Below are 21,272 nucleotides of genomic sequence, written 5' to 3' on the forward strand. Positions count from 1 at the left end.
TTGCTCATCTTGCAGTTGAAGCATTCAGGTATCAGATGGCTCTGTTCCGGGTCCACCTGAAAGCACAGGATATAGCCCAGCTTTGCTCATTGAGTCATTTACCAAATTCCAATGAATTTTACAGTCAAAGTCAGAGATGTCAAGCAGGGAAACAAACCCTTCGGTCCAACTCGTCCATGCCAACCAGCTATCCTGGATAAATCCAATCCCATTTGCCAGCGTTTGGCCCATAAACCTCTAATCCCTTTGTATTCATATACCCAACCAAATGCCTTTTATATGTTGTAAATATACCAGCCTCCACCACTTCTTCCAGTGGCTCATTACATACACGGACCACCTTCTCTACAAAAAAAGTTGCCCCTTAGGTCCCTTTCAAATCTTTCCCCTCTCACCTTAAATCTAAGCCCTCTAGTTTTGAACTCCCCCACCCCAAGGAAAATACCTTGTCTATTTCCCCTATTTTTGCCCCTATGATTTCTGTCTGTAGCTCAAATTTTCCAAACCTGGCAAAATCCTTGTAAATCTTTTCTAAACCCTTTCAAGTTTCACAACTCCTTCTTATATTAGGGTGACCAGAATTGCACACAGTACTCCAAAAGTGGCCTCGCCAGTGTCCTCTACAGTCACAATATGACTTTCCAACTCCTGTACTCAATACTCTGACCAATAAAGGCAAACATATCAAATGCCTTCTTCACTATCCTATCTACCTGCGACTCCACTTTCACAGAACTATGAATCTGCACTTCAAGGTCTCTTAGTTCAGCAACACTCCTCAGGACCTTACCATTAAGTGTATTAGTTCTGCCTGATTTGCTTTTCAAAAATGCAGCACCTCAAATTCACCTAAATTAAACTCCACCTGCCATACCTCAGTCAATTGACCCAGCTGATCAAAATCCCAATGTACTTGGAGGTAACCTTCTTCACTGTCCATTACACTTCCAATTTTGGTGTCACCTGCAAACTTGCTAACCATACTTCCTATGTTCACATCCAAATCATACATAACGAAAAGCAGTGGACCACTGGTCACAGGCCTCTAATCTGAAAAGCAACCCTCCACCACCATCCTCTGTCTTCCACCTTCAAGCCAGTTCTGTATCCAAATGGCTAGCTCTCCCTGTATTCCATGTAAGTTAACCTTGCTAACCAGTCGACCATGACAGTACTGGATCAGCTGGTATTGTTCAACTTAACTTGGTTTTTGATTTTCTTTGAATGCTTTTATCACCATGGTGCAGATGAACTTGTGCAATTTGCAGTTGCAATGGTATGATCCTTACTAAGTGAAGAAAGGCATTGTCAATGGCTTACTGCAAAGTATGGAAATAACCATTGACAGATCTCCATATAACACATTGTGTTTGCTAACACATGACAATGGTGCTTGTAGTGTTGTCTAAAAAGCACCCACCAGGTCCCTTCTTTGCAATATATTGTGTTTAGATTTTCAGCCAGATTCTCCACTACATCCTTCGGCCACACTTTCAGTTTCCAGAATTGTAGACCAATGCTTCCTGTTCTTACTATAATGGCAAATAACAGTCATATAGCATCCTGTAGTTAATGCTATCCAGCAGTCAATTGCAAAAGCTGTTATCATTCATTCCAATTTTTCCCGACAAAGACTTGACACTGTCCTCAACATTTCTCCAGATGCAGGGTTACTGTCTGTCTCACAGGCACACATTATTCAGGTTCCACAAAACTCAACGCATGACAAACTTTGCCCTAAGTGATGCTTATTGACAGCATATCCACCGTGATCATAGTGAATATCAGCTTCATTTCTGTTTGGTATATGACATCACATTTTCTTGAACTGCCAGAAAGTCAGTTTCATATGATTTTTGGCTTTTTCTTTAGATGAAACAAAAGGATGCTTGAGCTTTCAATGGCCCAGCATTGTGCTAGTGCTTTTTAAGACACCTCAGCATTGCACTCAAGAGTTTCTATTTAACAGTCGTTTCTTCCATTTTTGTGGAAAGATTATTGCTCCTTTTTGATGACACCATCTTCTGCTCTGTAAAATCAATTTCCAAAAATCACAATAATCCCCGGTGACATCAGTATTGCTGATTTTTTTAAATGCAGTAATATAATGTCACACAATTATTTCACTAATCTATTTTTAAAAATTAACTGCAATATATAATTGGCAAGACCATCACTTATCGACTAACCATATACTAATTTACATTCATATTCTACATCCTGAAGGAAAGAAGTAAGATTGTTGCAAAAATCACACAGCTTTCACTGTTCTATTTTGGTGCTACTCCAGATTTCTTGAAGGGGCTACCTTGCCCCATATAACATGATTTTAACTTAAAACCTCTGAACAGCTGGTCCACTACCAGAATCACTAGAGTATTTGATATTATTTCAAATTCTAATCCTCAATACAATAGCTCACAAAATAGACTTTCAAAAGGTTAGAAAAACTACATACTCATATTCAGCATCATGCCTGTACCAATTCTTTAAAAACACAGCCAATTAGACCTATCCCCTGCAGGGTACACAGGATCATGACAACTCACTGCATAAAAATAGTTCTCCCCTCGTTGGATCTTTTCCCAATTACCCTAAGTTTATGTTCTCTACTTACTGTTTATTCTGCCACAAGCAGCTCTCCCTTATCATCTACTATGTAAAAAGTATTTAGGATTTTGTAAATGTCTAATAAATCTCTCAACTTTCTGTGCTCCAAAAACAACAAGCCTTCTCCAGGTCTTCACAGACTTAAAATGTGATGACCAGACTTGATCACAATACTGGCTGAAGCCCAACCACTGTTTTAAAGCAATTTAGTACAACTTACCCATTTTTGTACTGTACTCTTTCATTAAAAAAGACAAGGAGTGAATTTTTTTAAACAACATATATAGCACCTTTAATATAATGGAATGTCTCAAGACACTTCACAGAAATATCATAAAACAAAATATGACAAGAAACAGATCAAATGGCCAAACCAGTTGATTTTAATGGACCTCTTAAAATACTTTTCAATGGCTCTGTTACTTTCAAAGAGTTATGCATATACCTCCAACTCTATGTCCCAATAAACCTTTTAAAATTGTATTGTTTAGTTTATATTGTCACTGTTGATTTATCCAACCAAACTGCACACTTCTATAGATTAAATTGCACCTGCCTATATCTTCCCAAATTCTGTTTTATTTATTTATTCTTTTCAGGACAGTGTCACTAGCGAGGTAAATAATTTATTGCCCATCTCAGATTGTCCTTGATAAGGTTGTGGTCAGCCATCATCTTGAATTACAGAATACACACTCGATGCCCTGTCAAAGTTGACAGTGGCATTTCCTGACAAAAACACACCCAGTGAGCAGCATCACCCAGAAGTACACACATGGTGACTGGTAACATCCTAGTATACATACCCAATGACAGCTACCAACCCCAGTATACACAGCCAGTGACCGCTGTCAGACACTGGCAAGTATGGACATGCCCATCAAGCACACCTGATGATGGCAACCACTCCCTTCAAATGCAGAGAGCTATGGCACCAGTTCCTGGTAAAGACAGCCCTTCCCAGTAAAAGAGCCCAGTGACAGTGGCCCATCTCAGTGGCAGCAGCCCATGCCTCTGAAACTGACCAATGACTGCAGCCCTCTCCAGTAAATCTACCCAACAAACAGAGCTCCCATCCCTAAACATGCCAGTGAGTATGTCAGGTGATGGCAACCACCCCTGGTGAATGTGCCCAGTGGCAGCAGTCATGGTCAGGGAACACAACCTGTGCTCGGAGCCTTAGATGGCGAACATGGGTCAAGATTGGAGTGGTGCTGGAGAAGCACAGCAGGTCAGGCAGCACCTGAGGAGCAGGAACATCGACGTCTCCGGCAAAAGCCCTTCATCAGGACAGGAAGGACCTTTGCCCGAAACGTCGATTCTCCTGCTCCTCGGATGCTGCCTGACCTGCTGTGCTTTTCCAGCAACACTCCAACCTTGACTCTCACTCCAGCAGCTGCGGTGCCTACTCCCGCTCAGGCGGTGAACATGCCTAGAGCCAGTGTAGACGAACAGGAGTCACAGCAAACCAGGCAGCACCAAGAGGGGGAGAAATCAACGTTTCGGCTCTAACCTGATCCCTGAAACTTTGGACTTCTCCACCTCCTGATGCTGCCTGGCTTACTGTGTTGTTCCAGCCTCCTGTTTCTCTACTTTGGACTTCAGCGTCTGCAGTTATTTTTGCCTCATGCCTGGTGCCAGCAGCTACTCCCAGTCCAGCGGCCATGCTCGATCAACAACCTCCATCTCCAGCAGCTGGACCCAATGAATGTCCCGGTTCCAGTGAACATGCAATGCACCCAATGCAAGAGGCCCGTGCCCGGTGATCGTACCCTAGTGCCACCGGCCGTCCCGGTAGCCGGACGCGGTAACGGTTGATTATCTGCTAAGGCGGCCCCCCGTGGATCCTCCTCAATTCCCGCCAGTCCCTAACGGACTCCCGTTCCTTTTCCTTCAAACCCCGCTCCAAGCAACGTCACCCGCCTCCCATTGGGCAGCGGGCTGGGCCACGTGAGCAGGCGCCGGTCCGCGGATTGGTCCGACCGCCTGAGGCGAGGCGCGCGCTCCTCCTGCTGATTGGCCGGAGCGGTGGTGGCGTCTCCAGTGCGTCGTCTCCCCCCCCCACCCCCCAACTGGTATCCCCTGGCAACGGGGACGCGGGCAGCCTGCCTTCCGCAGGAGGAGAACGGGGTGGGACTCGGAGCACGACCGGACCCGGCAGCATAGCCTGGCTTCATCAAGATGTGTCGGTGTTGGACAAAGTTAGCTCCCTCGCACCACTCCTCCACAGACACGCACCTGTCTTGTGGTCCCGCCGCGCTCGTTACCTGATGGAGGAGCAGCGCTCCGAGAGTTGGTGCTTTCCAAATAAACCCGTTGGACTATTAGCTCTGGCTTCGTCCAGCAAGAGTGCCAATAATTGTTCCAAATTCAGTTTCTGTGGAGCGGAGTTGAGTTCTTTTGTTTTAAATAATGGAATACTTTGTCGTTTACAACCACAGAAAAATTTACACACAATCGGTCATTTCCAATTTGCAGTAACGGCTGGTTGGAGAGAAGCGCGTTGAGGTACAACAAACCGAAAGCGTGAACCTAAAGAACGAAACTTTCAAAGTGACAAAATTTGATCAAATACTAGCGGGGGCGGGGAGAGAACTAAAATATTGGAAATGAATGTATTGGTTATACTGGAGATCCATTTTGCACTATATGAGACCATAATGTGTCATTCACAAGTTTTCCCACCTTTTGCTTCTTGAGTTGGTAAACTTTCTGATTTACTTGGAGTAACGTGATTCCACTGTACTTTTTTCCTATCCCAGTAATTTATCAATTCATGGTGATTTGGTCAACTATTAGCTCCCTCTTAGTCATTCAGTGATTTAGCCAAATGGCAGTCAAACGTACACATTGGATGTTCTCACCATTGAATCTGTCAGTGTTCATCCAACCACAATCAAGGTGACATCCTCAGTGCTTGGGAGCCTCCTGTGAAGTGCTTCTGTGATCTTTCCTCCGGCATTTGTAGCGGTTTGAATGTGCCGCTTCCGGTTGTCAGTTCCAGCTGTCCGCTGCAGTGGCCGGTATATTGGGTCCAGGTCGATGTGCTTATTGATTGAATCTGTGGATGAGTGCCATGCCTCTAGGAATTCCCTGGCTGTTCGCTGTTTGGCTTGTCCTATAATAGTAGTGTTGTCCCAGTCAAATTCATGTTGCTTGTCATCTGCATGTGTGGCTACTAAGGATAGCTGGTCGTGTTGTTTCGTGGCTAGTTGGTGTTCATGGATGCTGTCCTATGTAGTGTTTTGTGCAGTCCTTGCATGGGATTTTGTACACTACGTTGGTTTTGCTCATGCTGGGTATTGGGTCCTTCGTTCTGGTGAGTTGTTGTCTGAGAGTGGCTGTTAGCTACATGTTCTGATAAAATGGTTAACCTAGACAATAAGAGATATGGACTATTTAAAGATTCCTGATGAAACAAAAGAAGAATAAAATACACAGAATAGTAGATCAATACCCACAGGATGAGGTACTTCAGCTGCTGTGCCTGTTCTACCTCTTTCATCAAACTGTCAAATTAGTAATAGACACCTGACCATTACCCATAGAGCTAGAGCTACAAAACTGTAGAAAAATTAAAACTCAGAATAAGGCCATTCATCCCAATATGCCTGCACCGGTTGAACAAACTTGCCACCTATTCTAATCCTTGCAGATTACAGCATTTCAAGTGCAGACCTGGGTTCCTTTTAAATGAGTTGAGGGTTTCCACTTAACCACCAAACTGGGCAGTGAATTCCAGACCTCACCATCATCTGGATGGAAAAGTATTTCCTTATGTCCCCTGTAATTCCTCTAATCACCTTCAATCTATGGCTGCTGAAATTTGGCATCTCTGTTGAGACAAACATATTATGTTCACTCTGTTTCATTATTTTGTGCACATTGATTAAGTCACCCCTTAGCCTCCTCCCACTTTTAATTCTAAATCATTAACACATCGCACAACAGCAAGGAATCAAAAAGTGAACCCTGTAGAACACCACAGGAAAACATTTCCCCTTCACAAAAACATCCTTCAACTATGACCTTTTGTTTCCTGTCACTGAGCCAATTTTGGATACAACTGACTACATTCCCTCATATCTAGGGGGTTTAATTTTTCTTAACAGTCTGCCATGTGGGACTTTGTCAAATGCCTTACTAAGTCCATGCAGACAACATCCACTGTACTACTTAACATAGCATTTTAACTTCATTTCTAACTCCTACGTTTTCTCTGTTACTTTACAGACTGTTTGTGTTAAAATAATCATCCAGTGATGGCACAGTAGTTAGCACTGATATTTCACAGGACTGGGGGCAGTGTGGGTCTGGGGTGCTCTATGGACGATCGGTGCAGACTTGATAGTAGGGATTCTACAATTCTTTACCTACTGTTAATTATTTTAACTTACTCGAACCTTACTGTTGTATTATTAATTAAGAACTGAAAATTAGTACAAAGTAAAAATATTTTTGCCCTTACTCAAATCAGCTCCTTTCCTAAACATAGAAATTATTTCTTTCCAAGTTCTAATGTAAAATGTATGTTTTGTGAAATCACTGGATTTGAAACACAGCAGCTATTCGACCAGCAATCAACTCATAACTTTCCTGTGATGTCAGTGTCAGATTATTTTTCTCTTCTCTCATTAACTCATGACTGCTTCCTCTATCTCCTACTCTTAGGTGCGGGTTACTGTTCCAGATCCTCCCGCTCTTCCACTCTTTTAGGCACTGGTTACTATTTCTAGTTCCTCCTCTCTCCCATTCCTTTTTATTCCTGTTCTATCTTTTCACAGTAATGCTAAATCTAACTTTGTTATGATCATTATCTCCAAAATGGTCACCCACTGTTATTTCATCCACTTGCCTAGCTTCATTTCTGAAGAACAAATCGAGAAATAAACCCTCTCTTGTTGAGCTCATTATATACTAGATAAAAATGTTCTCTTGAATGCTGTTGAATAATTTTGTGCTCATTGTGCCTTTCACACTGCTTGTATCCCAGATCATATTAGGCTATTGGAATTATATGAGCCCATAACTTTACTCAGGGATACAAGGGCTGCTCAAACTCTGTTGCTGGAGACGAATTAATTTTCCCTCCAGAGAGTTCAGTGAAAGTCAAAGCGTTAGTCAATGGTATAAGTTGAGGGTTTCTCCCAATTCTATTGTACAAAGGCCATTTGGAGATGGCTTGTCTTAACTAGTTGCAGGAGAAAGTGAGGACTGCAGATGCTGGAGATCAGAGCTGAAAATGTGTTGCTGTAAAAGCACAGCAGGTCAGGCAGCATCCAAGGAACAGGAGAATCGACGTTTCGGGCATAAGCCCTTCTTCGGGAAGCCCTTCTTCTTCCTCATTCCTGAAGAAGGGCTTATGCCCGAAATGTCGATTCTCCTGTTCCTTGGATGCTGCCTGACCTGCTGTGCTTTTCCAGCAACACATTTTCAGCTCTTAACTAGTTGCAGTCAGGGTGATTAAGCAATTACCTGTGGATGAAGTAGATTTACATCTGCAGATTGATTTAGCAGGAGTGAAAGTTGTAGCTTCACACACAGTCCAATTGAGGCAAAAGACACAGAACAGTTGCAGGAATGGGTTTTTGCCATTTTCCATCATGGGTTTTTGCCATTTTCCACCAGACCAACAGCGAAACAAAGTCCATCACCAGAAGTCACTGCAAGCAGATGTGAAGGTGGCTGAAACTCTAGTTAAGCATAAAGATAATTCAGAAAAGGTGTTTGGCAATATTTTCATTCATTGAGGCTGAGGAAGCAGATCCAGAGTTAGATGAGCAAGTGCAGACTGCTCGTACCTAAGTTGAGTCTGAAGGAGTTTTAGAGTGCTACTATATTTTAAAAATGAATTCTAATGAGGAAGTAGATACGTGCTCACAGAACTGTAGATGAAGAATGAATTATTGTTCATCAAATATTAGTACTGCCCTGATATCATAAGGAGACTTTGCAAATAGCATATGAAATTTCTATGGCAGGACATGTTGAAATACAGGCATCAATAAGAAAGTATTTTAGCATCATAGAATCATACAATGCAGATGAGGTATTTCAGCCCTTCTGCACTGATAATGTAAGAAACACCTGACCTTCAATCTAATCTCATGTGCCAGCACTTGGTCCATACAGTCATCTACATAATTTATATAAATCACAAATAATAGGGGACCCAGCACAGAGCTCTGTATTACACCACTGGACACTGGGTTCCAGTCATGAAAGCAGCTTTCTGTCCCCTGCAACTGAGCAATTTTGAATCCACTGTATCAAATTACCCAGTATCCCATGTGCATTTGTTTTCTTGAGAAGTTTCCTTTGTGGGAACTTGTTAAGGGCTTTACTGAAATCCATATAAACTACATCAATTGTACTGCCCTCATCTACACATCTGGTCATCTCAAAAACTTCAATCAGATTTATTAAGTATGACCTCCCTATGATGAAGCCATGCTGACTACCCCTAACAAGCCTTGCCTTTCCAAGTGGAGATAGATAATTCCTTCAGAATTTTTTCCAATAATTTCCCCACCATGAGATTCACTGGTTTGAAATTCTCTGGCTTCAGTCTATAATCCTTCTTAAATATCAGAAAAAAAATTAGCTGTTCTCCAATCCTCTGGCACCTCTCCCATGGCCAAAGAAGAATCAAAAGTTTTGTTCAGTGCCCCTCCTATTATCTCCCTTGCCTCCCACAGTAGCCTGGGTCATGATTTGTCCACTTTTAAGCCTGCCATCACTTACAATACTTTGTTCTTTTCAATGTCAATTTGCTCTGTTTTTTTCCCCATAGTTGGGAGTGACCCCGAGGAGGTTTAAGTGTAAGGTGCTCAATTTAACAAGAAAGTACTCCAAGACCAAGACTTAAGAAGGCGTAATACAATTCTGGAAAACAGGTTATAAATGTCAGGTGAGAGGAAAATGTGGAATATAGGTGAATTAATGTTATTTCTGCAATTATAAGTTCTGATACAGAGTAAATGAATTCACATTAGTTTGGGATTGTTTCGGCCGAGAGCTGAATTAGCAAGAATGAGGAAATATATAATCCGTTAAAAATGGTATGTCAGCATGAGACGTGATTACAAAACAATGGTAGAAATACAGGCACTAGATAAAATGCTGTGAAGAGAGGCCTGTATAAACAGTAGGTTTCCCACTTGTACAGAGACACAGGAACAAATTCCAATTAAAAGGGCTTAGTGATAAGATGCTGTGAGGGGCAGGGCAGATGGAGGGAGTAGATAATGGTAAGCAAAGGATGGGATGACGTCAAACAACCTTATGGGAGCCAGAGATAGGCATTTGTCACGGACAAGGCCGGATAAACAGAAGTTGTGGGATCAGTCTTAGGGAAATGAGTGACGTAAGTGGGGGGGCGGGGGGGGGGAATGAAATAAGAAAAAATATGTAGGGACTCAAATTATATAAATGTCAAGCGTTTGTCAAATTCGGTGTGTGTTTTGTCCCTGCCGTGTGACATCACACCCACTTGCAAGTGTAAAATAAATGACACTACTGTTTCAGATTTTTGTCTCGGACTGAAATTATTGAAGTGAGTGAGCTTTGTTTCTCACAAAAACATCAACACGTTGAGTGTTAACAGATTGTGTGGGATTACCGAAAACAAAAGCAGGTCATCAATATATCCTTGAGGAGAAAGTGAGGTCTGCAGATGCTGGAGATCAGAGATGGAAATGTGTTGCTGGAAAAGCGCAGCAGGTCAGGCAGCATCTAGGGAACAGGAGAATCGACGTTTCGGGCATTAGCCCTTCCTGAAGAAGGGCTAATGCCCGAAACGTCGATTCTCCTGTTCCCTAGATGCTGCCTGACCTGCTGCGCTTTTCCAGCAACACATTTCCATCAATATATCCTTACAATTCTGAATATGATAACCCATTCAGAGCTATTCCTTCAAGGACAGTTACAGGTAGCATAATAGTGGAATAGCACAGCATGTCAAGCAGCATTTGAAGAGCTCCTCGGATGCTGCCTGACCTGCTGTGCTTTTCCAGCGCCACACTTTTTGACTCTGATCTACAGCACCTACAGTCCTCACTTTCTAAGAGTGAAAAAGTGACTTTGATTGCTTACTTGTAATGGATAACCAATTAAAATATAATCTGATTGTGATTCTAACATTATGTCTATAGTTTTACAGAAGATTGTTAGCAGTTTAGAACCATTAAAATCAATTGTGTATCATTTACAGACACAGGCAACTTTGGAATTTTCCCATGAAACTTTCAAACCAAGGTTGGGGTATACTGTCACAAAGACCTACAGGATTGGGACAACAAATTAGATGTCTTAAAATTTGTTACCAGAAATTTCCCAAATGATTCTACTGGGTTTAGTTCATTTGAATTGATTTATGGTCATCAGTTTAGAGGTCCATTAAAACTGATTAGGGAGAAGCTCTTGAGACAAAAGGGTGAATCCTCAATAATGGATTACGTGTCCACATTTTTAGAAAGACTCACAGGAACATACCACTAGTGCATTTGAAAGTTTCACAAGTAAAAATCATAGAATGGACAGACAAACATTTAGCAACTACAATGTTTGAAGTGAGAGATGAAGTTTGACTTTGGTTGCCCTTGTAAGGCAAACATCTGAAAGCAAAATTCAGGGTCCATACGAAATCGTTTAGAGGGTTAGTAAGTGACTTGTCTGATAGCTAATCCTGACGATATGGAGAAAAATTGGTTAGGTTACATAAACCCATTGAAAAGCTAATATTGTAAAGAAGAGAATAAAGAGGACCAAGTATGTCAGGTGGTAAGAGTAGTGGAAGATAATAAACACAATAAGAGTGACGTAGAAGGAGAAGTATTTGCTTCTCAGTAAACTTCCTATGGTTTGATTACCAAACAGAGGAATGGGTGACATTTACAAACTGTGTTCTCAAATTCAGAGAAAGGAGAATGGCAGGAACTTGTAAGACTTTGGAGAATATATGAGGTAATCTGTAGAGATACACCCTGGATATATTACAAGAGCTAGGCATGATGTAGGAACATCCTTATTGGTTGAGTCCAGAAAAACATACTTGGGTGGAAATAGTTGTGTGAAACCACCTAAACAGTGGTTTCTTCAGCGATGTATTTGTGACCCGAATGGAATGGGTTCTGTATTGAGAGTTGGATAGTACCAAAGCTATTGGTAAGCAAGATTTCCATTCAATTCATGGTGGGATTCATTTTCCAAGGAATGCAGACATTTGTATGATGAAGGGAATGTGTCCTGTACACGGACTGAAACCAATAGGACATTTGCGGGGTCATGGAAGTTCAATTATGTAGTCAACACAGTTGACCTGTTTGCATAAAAGATCTGAATTTTGTTCCAGTCTCTGTCTATATCTGTGTCCTTTCCTTTCATGATGTATATATCGTTTCAATTATTATCCATGGCCTTCTAACTTTCTCCATTTCTCCCTTCCCTTTTATGGTGTTCCTTTCTGGTGTCTCACTCACTCTCAATTTCTGTGCAGTACTGAGGCAACATTTCACTGTCAACTGGAAGTGCCTCTATTTGTTTTTCACTTTCTTTCTAAGATTTATCTCCCACTTGAAATAATTCCTGTACTTAATCACTCTTTTGCCCAGTATTTATTGTTCACTCTCTCTCCTTACATCCATCTCAGTATCACACCTCATACCAATTTGTTACTGAAGTTCTCCTGTACTAATTTCTCACTCTCTATTAATTTATTTCTCTTTGCATTTATTTCTCATTCATTTATCTTTATGCACTCATCATAGAGTTTTGTAGCAGAGAATGGTCACACCTGGTCATCAAGCAACAATCTATTCTAGATCCATTTTCCAGTGCTTGCCTTGGGGCCTTGTATGCTATGGCATTTCAAGTGTTCATTTAAATATTGTGATGGTTTGCACCTTTACCACCCTTTTAGACAGTGAGTTCTAGATACTCACTATCCTCTGGAAGGAAATCTCTGAATCCCCTCTAAGCCCCCTGTTCTCCTGGCTACTGACAAAAGGCAAACCTTTCTTCCTATCTATGCCCCTCATAATTTTGCAATCCTCACGTTTTCCCCAGCATCCCCCCTCACCTTCTCTGTGATAAGGAAATCAAACCTAGTCTATTTGGTGTCTTTTTGTAGTTGAAACACTCAAGTACAAGTACAATCCTGGTTAATCATCTTTGTACCCTTTCTAATGCAATTAGATCTTTCCTGTAGTGTGGTGACCAAAACTGCACACTGTATTCCAGCTGTGGCCTAAGATAATATACAGTTCTGTCATAATCTCCCTGCTGTTTTATTCAGTGCTCAAGGTCAGAAGTCACATGACACTAGGTTATGGTCCAGCAGGTTTATTTGAAATCGCAAGCTTTCAGAGCACTGCTCCTTATCAGGTAACCTCACCTGATGAATGAGCAGTGCTCTGAAAGCTTGTGATTTCAAACAAACCTGTTGGACTATATCTTGGTCTTGTGTGACTTCTGACTTTATCCACCCCAGTCCAACATCTACACCTCTACATTAATATTCAATGCTTCACTAATAAAGGTCTGTTCATATCATCCTATTGTCTAAAGCTTTCCTCCTTACTATTTATCATGCCACCAAATTTTATGTTACCTGTGAACTTACTGACCAAATGTCTTATATTCACATCCAGATATTTACAAACAGCAGAGGACCCAGCTCCGATCTGGTATGCTACTGGACACAGTTTCCTGTCACAAAAACACCCTTCAACTGTTACCTTCTGCTTCCTGTCACGGAATAATTTTGAATCCAATTTACTAAATTTCCCTGGGTTTTTTGGGGCCTTGCCTTCTTTACCAGTTTTCCCAGTAATAGCTTGTCAAACACTTTATTGACGTCCATGCTAAAATACATCAACTGCACTCTCACATATACACCTAGTCACCTCCTTAAAAGATTAAAACCTGTCAGTCATGACCTTATCTTGAAAAGCCACGCTGACTATTTTTCATTGACCCTTGCCTCTCCAAGCGGAGTTTAATGAATTTTCTTCAGAATTTATTTCTAAATGTTTTCCTGCCACTATGTTAGACTCATTAGCTGAAAGTTTTGGTTTATCCCTACCATTCCTCTTGAATAATGGAACTCCTTCATGGTCCTCAATTCTCTGGCGTCTCTGTTATGACCAGAGAAGATTTTAAATTAATGTCAGGGTCCCTGTATTCACCTCATTTGCCTCCCACAGAAACCTAGGATACATCTTATCTGTATCAGGGAACTTATTCAATTGTGGCCTACTAAAACCATCATTACCTCTTCTTTTTCAATTGTAATTTATTCAATATATGTTTCAGTTCTCTTCCATAATTTCAATACTAACATCATCTTTCTCTCGAGTGAATAGATACAAACATATGTATTTAAAACCTCACCTACATCTTCTGACTCCATGCACAATTTGCCATTTTAATTCTTAATGGGCTGTACTCTCCGAGACACCCGCACCATTCAACCACACCGCCCCGTGGCCCAATATTTCAACTCCCCCTCCCACTCTGCCGAGGACATGGAGGTCCTGGGCCTCCTTCACCACCGCTCCCTCACCACCAGACGCCTGAGAAAGAACGCCTCATCTTCCGCCTCGGAACACTTCAACCCCAGGGCATCAATGTAGACTTCAACAGCTTCCTCATTTCCCCTTCCCCCGCCTCACCCTAGTTCTGAACTTCCGGCTCAGCACTGTCCCCATGACTTGTCCGGGCTTGTCCGACCTGCCTAGCTCCTTTTCCACCTATCCACTCCACCCTCTCCTCCCTGACCTATCACCTTCATCTCCTCCCCCACTCACCCATTGTACTCTATGCTACTTTCTCCCCACCCCCTTGCTCCCCGAGCTTATCTCTCCACACTTCAGGATCACTGCCTTTATTCCTGATGAAGGGCTTTTGCCCGAAAAATCGATTTCGCTGCTCGTTGGATGCTGCCTGAACTGCTGTGCTCTTCCAGCACCACTGATTCAGAATGTACTCTTTCCTGGTTATCCTCTTGCCTCTAATAATATTTTAATTAACCTGTTCAGATGTGAAATGATATATCTTTGGAACAGGTGGAATTTGAACCGCAACATCCAAGTTCTCTGGACTTGTTGGTCCCACTTTTCATTTTCATGGGAACGCGTTGGTCTCACTATTCTCTTTATCATATTAAAATTGGCCAGGCCCCAAATCAGATTATTTCTGGTCTACTTTTGTCACTTTCATTGACCATCTTAAACTTTACTTAGTTATGGTCACTATCACTGAAATGCTGTTCTACTGATTCTTCTGCCATTTGCCCAACTTCATTCTCTATAATTAGGTCTTGCACCACTTCCCTTCTTGTAGCACTTCCTATCTTAAAAAGCTCCCTGACACATTTGAAGAATTCTATTCCCTCTAAGGCTTTGTCGATCCCAGATAACATTGGAGAAACTGAAATCCTCTGCTATTATTACCCAATTGTTTTCACAGTTCTCAGACATTTGCCCACATATCTGCCCTTCGGTCTTTCCCTGTCTGTTCAAGATCAGTAGTATGGTCTCAACAATGTGTTTGTCCCTTTTTTGTTTTTCACTTTCTACACATGGGTCTCACTCGAGGAACCATCTGAGATATCAACCATTCTTATTACAGTCATTGATTACTTGGTCACCATCTCCTAGTTTACATCCCTCCACGTCTTGCTAGAAGATTCTCTACACTGGAATATTGAGCTGCTAGTCCGCTCTCCTCCCTCAACCATGTCATCATGATATATTTTATTTTCCCCACTTTATCATTCTTTTTACTACTCTCACAGTTTCTCCAAGTAATTATTTTGCATTTTATTGTTTTTTAATTATCTTTTACCTTATCTAACTTTTGAAAATTCGTTCACAGGAAGTGGATGTCGCAGTTTGGTTGCATTTATTGCCCATCCCTAATTGCTCGTAAGAAGGTTTTGCTGAACTGCCTTTTGGAAATTGCAGTCCATGTGGAGTCGCTTTGTCATTTCAAACTCAAAATTATACATTTCTTTCCATAACCCCCATGTATCTCTTTACAATTGCCTCACATTGTATCTCTCCATCTATTTTTGATCTGAGTCCATCTGCAACACATTTTCTCCACACTTATCTCAAGCTCTGATTTCTTTCGTACACTCTCTTCCTTCTCCCTACATTTATCCTCTGTTCGGTTTTTCAATCGCTCTGTCGGTGTAACAATCTGATGCCCTCTGTTTATTTCCTCTCCCCCTCCGTTTCTCCCTGTCGGAGCGCTGTATGGAGCTCTTGGCCTCTATTTACCTCTGACAGCCCCCGTCTCTGTCTGCCTGTCTGTCTGTCTGCTAAGGATGGGGACACTCTCTCTGTGCCAATGAGCGCTTTGCTGTGTGCAGGTGTCAGATTCCGTCAGAGGGGTGTGGACGCGCCGGGTAGCAGACGGAGTTCGCTCGCCATCCGCAGCATCATGTCTCTAGCTGCATCCCTGTGAAGTATGGGCTCACCATCCGCGGCGGAGCGGGGCAGCAGCAAGAAAGGCAGCGACAAGCCGGACGAGAGCCCCCTGGTCCCGGGACAGCAGCCGGACCTCGCCAGCCCCTGGGACGGGCACCTCTTCCTCTGGGACTGGGCCAGGAGGCCAGCTCGCATGGGAGACGGAGCGCTGCTCAGCCGGGACCGGAGCCGATCGCGTTAAGGAGGCACAAACCCACCCCCCTCCTCCCTTCCCCCTGCCCCTTCCAAACCCCCCACCAATCCCCCAGGGTCCAAGCCGGAGCCATGGCGGCTCTCTGGCTGCAGGAGTTCCAGCGGCAGAGCGACCAAGCTCCGCAGCCGTACCCCGGAGAGGAAGCCGAGCAGCAGCCCGGCAGCAAGCGGCCGCCGCCTGGCCCTCTGGCCGGCCTCCTCCTGATGGATGAACATTTGCCGGTGCTGGCGGCCGAGCGCCAAGAGGCTCCGGGCGAGGAGGCAGCCGCTCACCCGGGCATCGAGGAGCTGCTCTGTCAGCTCCGGCAGAAGGACAGCGACCTGATCCTGGCGGCCAAGCTGGGCAAAGCGCTACTGGAGAGGAACCAGGAGCTCAGCAACCAGTTCGAGATGATGCAGAGGGAGCTCACTGACAAACTGGAGGTAACTGGGGAGGGGTGGGGGGAACAACGACTCCTCAGAGGAACCCTGCCAGACCTCACAACCCAGTACCCCACAACCCAGTACCCCACAACCCAGTACCCCACAACCCAGTACCTCACAACCCAGTACCTCACAACCCAGTACCCCACAACCCAGTACTTCACAACCCAGTACTTCACAACCCAGTACCTCACAACCCAGTACTTCACAACCCAGTACTTCACAACCCAGTACCTCACAACCCAGTACCCCACAACCCAGTACCCCACAACCCAGTACTTCACAACCCAGTACTTCACAACCCAGTACTTCACAACCCAGTACTTCACAACCCAGTACCTCACAACCCAGTACCCCACAACCCAGTACCCCACAACCCAGTACCTCACAACCCAGTACCCCACAACCCAGTACTTCACAACCCAGTACTTCACAACCCAGTACTTCACAACCCAGTACTTCACAACCCAGTACCCCACAACCCAGTACCCCACAACCCAGTACCCCACAACCCAGTACCCCACAACCCAGTACCCCACAACCCAGTACCTCACAACCCAGTACCTCACAACCCAGTATCTCACACTCTTCTTCCCCCCCCCACACTCCTTCCCCCCCCACACTCCTTCCCCCCCCACACTCCTTCCCCCCCCACACTCCTTCCCCCCCCCCACACTCCTTCCCCCCCCCACACTCCTTCCCCCCCCCACACTCCTTCCCCCCCCACACTCCTTCCCCCCCCACACTCCTTCCCCCCCCACACTCCTTCACCCCCACACTCCTTCACCCCCACACCCTTCCCCCCCCCACACCCTTCCCCCCCCCACACCCTTCCCCCCCCCCCACACCCTTCCCCCCCCACACCCTTCCCCCCCCCCACACCCTTCCCCCCCCACACCCTTCCCCCCCCCCCACACCCTTCCCCCCCCACACCCTTCCCCCCCCCACACCCTTCCCCCCCAACACCCTTCCCCCCCCCAACACCCTTCCCCCCCCCACACCCTTCCCCCCCCCACACCCTTCCCCCCCCCACACCCTTCCCCCCCCCACACCCTTCCCCCCCCCCCCACACCCTTCCCCCCCCCACACTCTTTCCCCCCCCCACACTCTTTCCCCCCCCCCACACTCTTTCCCCCCCCCACACTCTTTCCCCCCCCCACACTCTTTCCCCCCCCCACACTCTTTCCCCCCCCCACACTCTTTCCCCCCCCACACTCTTTCCCCCCCCCACACTCTTTCCCCCCCCACACTCTTTCCCCCCCCACACTCTTTTCCCCCCCCCCCACTCTTTTCCCCCCCCACACTCTTTCCCCCCCCCACACTCTTTTCCCCCCCCACACTCTTTTCCCCCCCCCACACTCTTCCCTCCCACACTCCTTTCCCCCCCCACACTCCTTTCCCCCCCCACACTCTTTCCCCCCCCACACTCTTTCCCCCCCCCACACTCTTTCCCCCCCACACTCTTTCCCCCCCACACTCTTTCCCCCCCACACTCTTTCCCCCCCACACTCTTCCCCCCCCACACTCTTCCCCCCCACACTCTTTCCCCCCCCACACTCTTTCCCCCCCCACACTCTTCCCCCCCCACACTCTTCCCCCCCCACACTCTTTCCCCCCCCACACTCTTTCCCCCCCCCACACTCTTTCCCCCCCCCACACTCTTCCCCCCCCACGCTCTTTCCCCCCCACGCTCTTTCCCCCCCACGCTCTTCTTCCCCCCCCACGCTCTTCTTCCCCCCCCACGCTCTTCTTCCCCCCCCACGCTCTTCTTCCCCCCCCACGCTCTTCTTTCCCCCCCCACGCTCTTCTTTCCCCCCCCACGCTCTTCTTTCCCCCCCCACGCTCTTCTTTCCCCCCCCCCCACGCTCTTCTTCCCCCCCCACGCTCTTCTTCTCCCCCCCCACGCTCTTCTTCTCCCCCCCCACGCTCTTCTTCCCCCCCCCACGCTCTTCTTCCCCCCCCCCCACGCTCTTCTTCCCCCCCCCCACGCTCTTCTTCCCCCCCCACCCACGCTCTTCTTCCCCCCCCCCCCACCCACGCTCTTCTCTCCCCCCTCCACGCTCTTCTCTCCCCCCTCCACCCACGCTCTTCTTCCCCCCCCCCACCCACGCTCTTCTCCCCCCCCCCCACCCACGCTCTTCTCCCCCCCCTCCACGCTCTTCTTCCCCCCCCCACGCTCTTTTCCTCCCCCACGCTCTTTTCCTCCCCCCGCCCCATCCCCAACTCACTTTCCCCCCCACCCCCGACACACTCCCCCCAACCTGCCTTCAGCTAACCCCATGTTGCCCTCTTTCTCCTCGTTATTATTTATTTGTATTTCTTTAAGCTTATTAACAGATTTATAGTTCATGGTATTCCTCTCCTGTAAGCTCTATTCCACCTCAGCCAGTCATGCTATTCCATTTCATCCCAGCTGACCCCTTTCCACTTCCCTTCATTGTGGTGTTCCCCATTTCATAACTTTGTACCCAAATTATCATGCCGATTTATGCCATGCTATATTAATGTATGTCATCACTATCTGCCACAATTACAATAGACAATAGGTGCAGGAGTAGGCCAATCAGCCCTTCGAGCCTGCACCGCCATTCAATATGATCATGGCTGATCATTTCTTATCAGTATCCTCTTCCCTGCCTTATCTCCATAACCCTTGATTCCACTATCTTTGAGAGCTCTATCCAATGCTTTCTTAAATGAATCCAGAGACTGGGCCTCCACTGCCCTCTGGGGCACAGCATTCCACACAGCCACTCTCTGGGTGAAGAAGTTTCTCCTCATCTCTGTCCTAAATGGTCTACCCCGTATTTTTAAGCTGTGTCTTCTGATTCGGCATTACAACACTGTATTTATGAGCTGATGTTGTTACATTCTTCCTCGATCACACTACATGCATTCAGATTGAAAATTGAAAAACACTGCCAGAACATTCAAATCTGGAAATATTGTAATATCACAGGATATCACTAATAATATCATGTAAATTACATTGAATGTTCTGGGCAGTGCATATTTTGGTGCCAGACTTTAATAGTAGCTATTATGTTGTAATTTGCTACTCTTAAACTTAATGCAACAGCCTTGTTAGGTGTCTTGCACCTTTAGGCATGGGATCGATCTTAGGATCAATCTGCTTTGGAACAGTGAATTGATTAATGACTTGTGACCTTTCCAAACTGGAACTTTTAAAGTGCTTTAGACTGGACTGCTGATGATTCTAAGGCTGATCTGTAACTTTACGACAACTTACTGCTGGAAAGAGACAAAAAAAATACTGTAGATGCTGGAATCCAAAGTAGACAAGCATGAGACTGGAAGAACACAGCAAGCCAGGCAGCATCAGGAGGTGGAGAAGTCAACGTTTTGGGTATACCTAAAACATCGATTTCTCCACCTCCTGATGATGGCTGGCTTGCTGTGTTCTTCCAGCCTCCTGGATGTGTGGAAAGAGCAGTTTCTTCTCTGAATCAGTTTACAGTGGCTGTGATGATACAGTCAAACTTCATCATGAATATTGTATAGGATCCCAGTAAATTGCATTTGTCTGTCTCAGATAAGCTAAATGCATGTCTCTCTTCACTGCACAGCTCCAGACAAATGTATCTCTTCCTGTTGCAGATGAGACACTTAGAATATGCAATAGAAAGTTCACTGTTCAGAAAAGTGTCAACTTTGTTTTGAGAGAGGAAGCTTATGAATATACCATGTAATGAAAATGGACTAGCGTGTCATCTTCCTCCTCCTTTTCTTCCCCTCCCCACCCCTCCATCTCTGCAGTCTGCATTTAGTGTGTTTGAAAAGTATGATGATATTTGGCTGTTTAGTTTTAAGCAAGCCCTCTTTCCTGGAGTTAATGCAGAACAGAGACCAGCATACAAAAGGATGCATAGAGTATATTCCTCTTTGTGACCAAATATAGCAACTTGTCTTTCTAAAACATACATGGAACAGAATGTTACTACAGATATCAGAGCAAAAAAGCAGAAGGGGTAAAAGAGAGCTTGGGAGGTTCTTGGAAATATTGGAAAGCATGGAGGATGGTGACGTGGAGAGATTTAGGGAATATATTCCAGAGGACAGGGAGCTGATGACTAAATGAGTTGTTGCCAGCATGGAACAAGGGTTGTACTGGAGTAGGAAGATCTGAGGGTGTAGCTTGGAATGCACATGTGGATTAGGTAACTGAGATAAGTTATGAAGATAACTAACGGGTTGAAGAAGTTTCTTCAAATTCATTGAGGCACAGCAAAACAAAATGTTAAAACAGGAGGGAGTGGGAATGCGGCACAGTGTGCAGGTGCAGATGATGACCTTAGCCTCGGACGTGAGCTAATGTTTGTCGAAGGAAATCCTGGTGTGTTGATTTATTAGATTGGAGAAGTTTGGTGTTAACAGTTTCATGGTTCCACATCTCTGGATGAATCTTGTGTAATTCAGGCAGATTGATGTGGTCACAGTGGGAGTACAGAGTTCTTGGAGGATGCTGAAATGGGTGCCTTTGGTTTGTTTCCCAACATGATGGAAAGAATTTTGATGGAAATGGAGATCCCAGCA

General features: G+C 45.1%; 2 protein-coding genes across 8 annotated transcripts in view; one reads left to right on the plus strand and one right to left on the minus strand.

Moving 5' to 3' along the window:
* LOC122562422 (citron Rho-interacting kinase) overlaps window positions 1-4,502 on the minus strand; it is a 221,739-nt gene extending 217,237 nt beyond the window's left edge. For all 6 annotated transcript variants that reach the window (XM_088000150.1, XM_088000147.1, XM_088000146.1 and 3 more), the window contains exon 1: window positions 4,383-4,502. The gene's annotated coding sequence lies outside the window, so the exon portion shown is untranslated. The remainder of the gene's footprint in view (window positions 1-4,382) is intronic.
* Window positions 4,503-16,061: 11,559 nt separating this feature from the next.
* The window catches only part of bicdl1 (BICD family like cargo adaptor 1), an 82,065-nt gene continuing 76,854 nt past the window's right edge, over window positions 16,062-21,272 (plus strand). For both annotated transcript variants that reach the window (XR_015761283.1, XM_043715979.2), the window contains exon 1: window positions 16,062-16,718. Coding sequence is in view for 1 of the 2 variants with exons in the window: in XM_043715979.2 (XP_043571914.1) it covers window positions 16,368-16,718 (351 nt within the window). In the remaining variant the exon portion in view is untranslated. The remainder of the gene's footprint in view (window positions 16,719-21,272) is intronic.

Source organism: Chiloscyllium plagiosum, unplaced genomic scaffold (assembly GCF_037043375.1).
Source record: "Chiloscyllium plagiosum isolate Xiang-an unplaced genomic scaffold, Cpla_swu_hap1 HiC_scaffold_24, whole genome shotgun sequence".
In the NCBI taxonomy this organism is placed as follows: Eukaryota; Metazoa; Chordata; class Chondrichthyes; order Orectolobiformes; family Hemiscylliidae; genus Chiloscyllium; species Chiloscyllium plagiosum.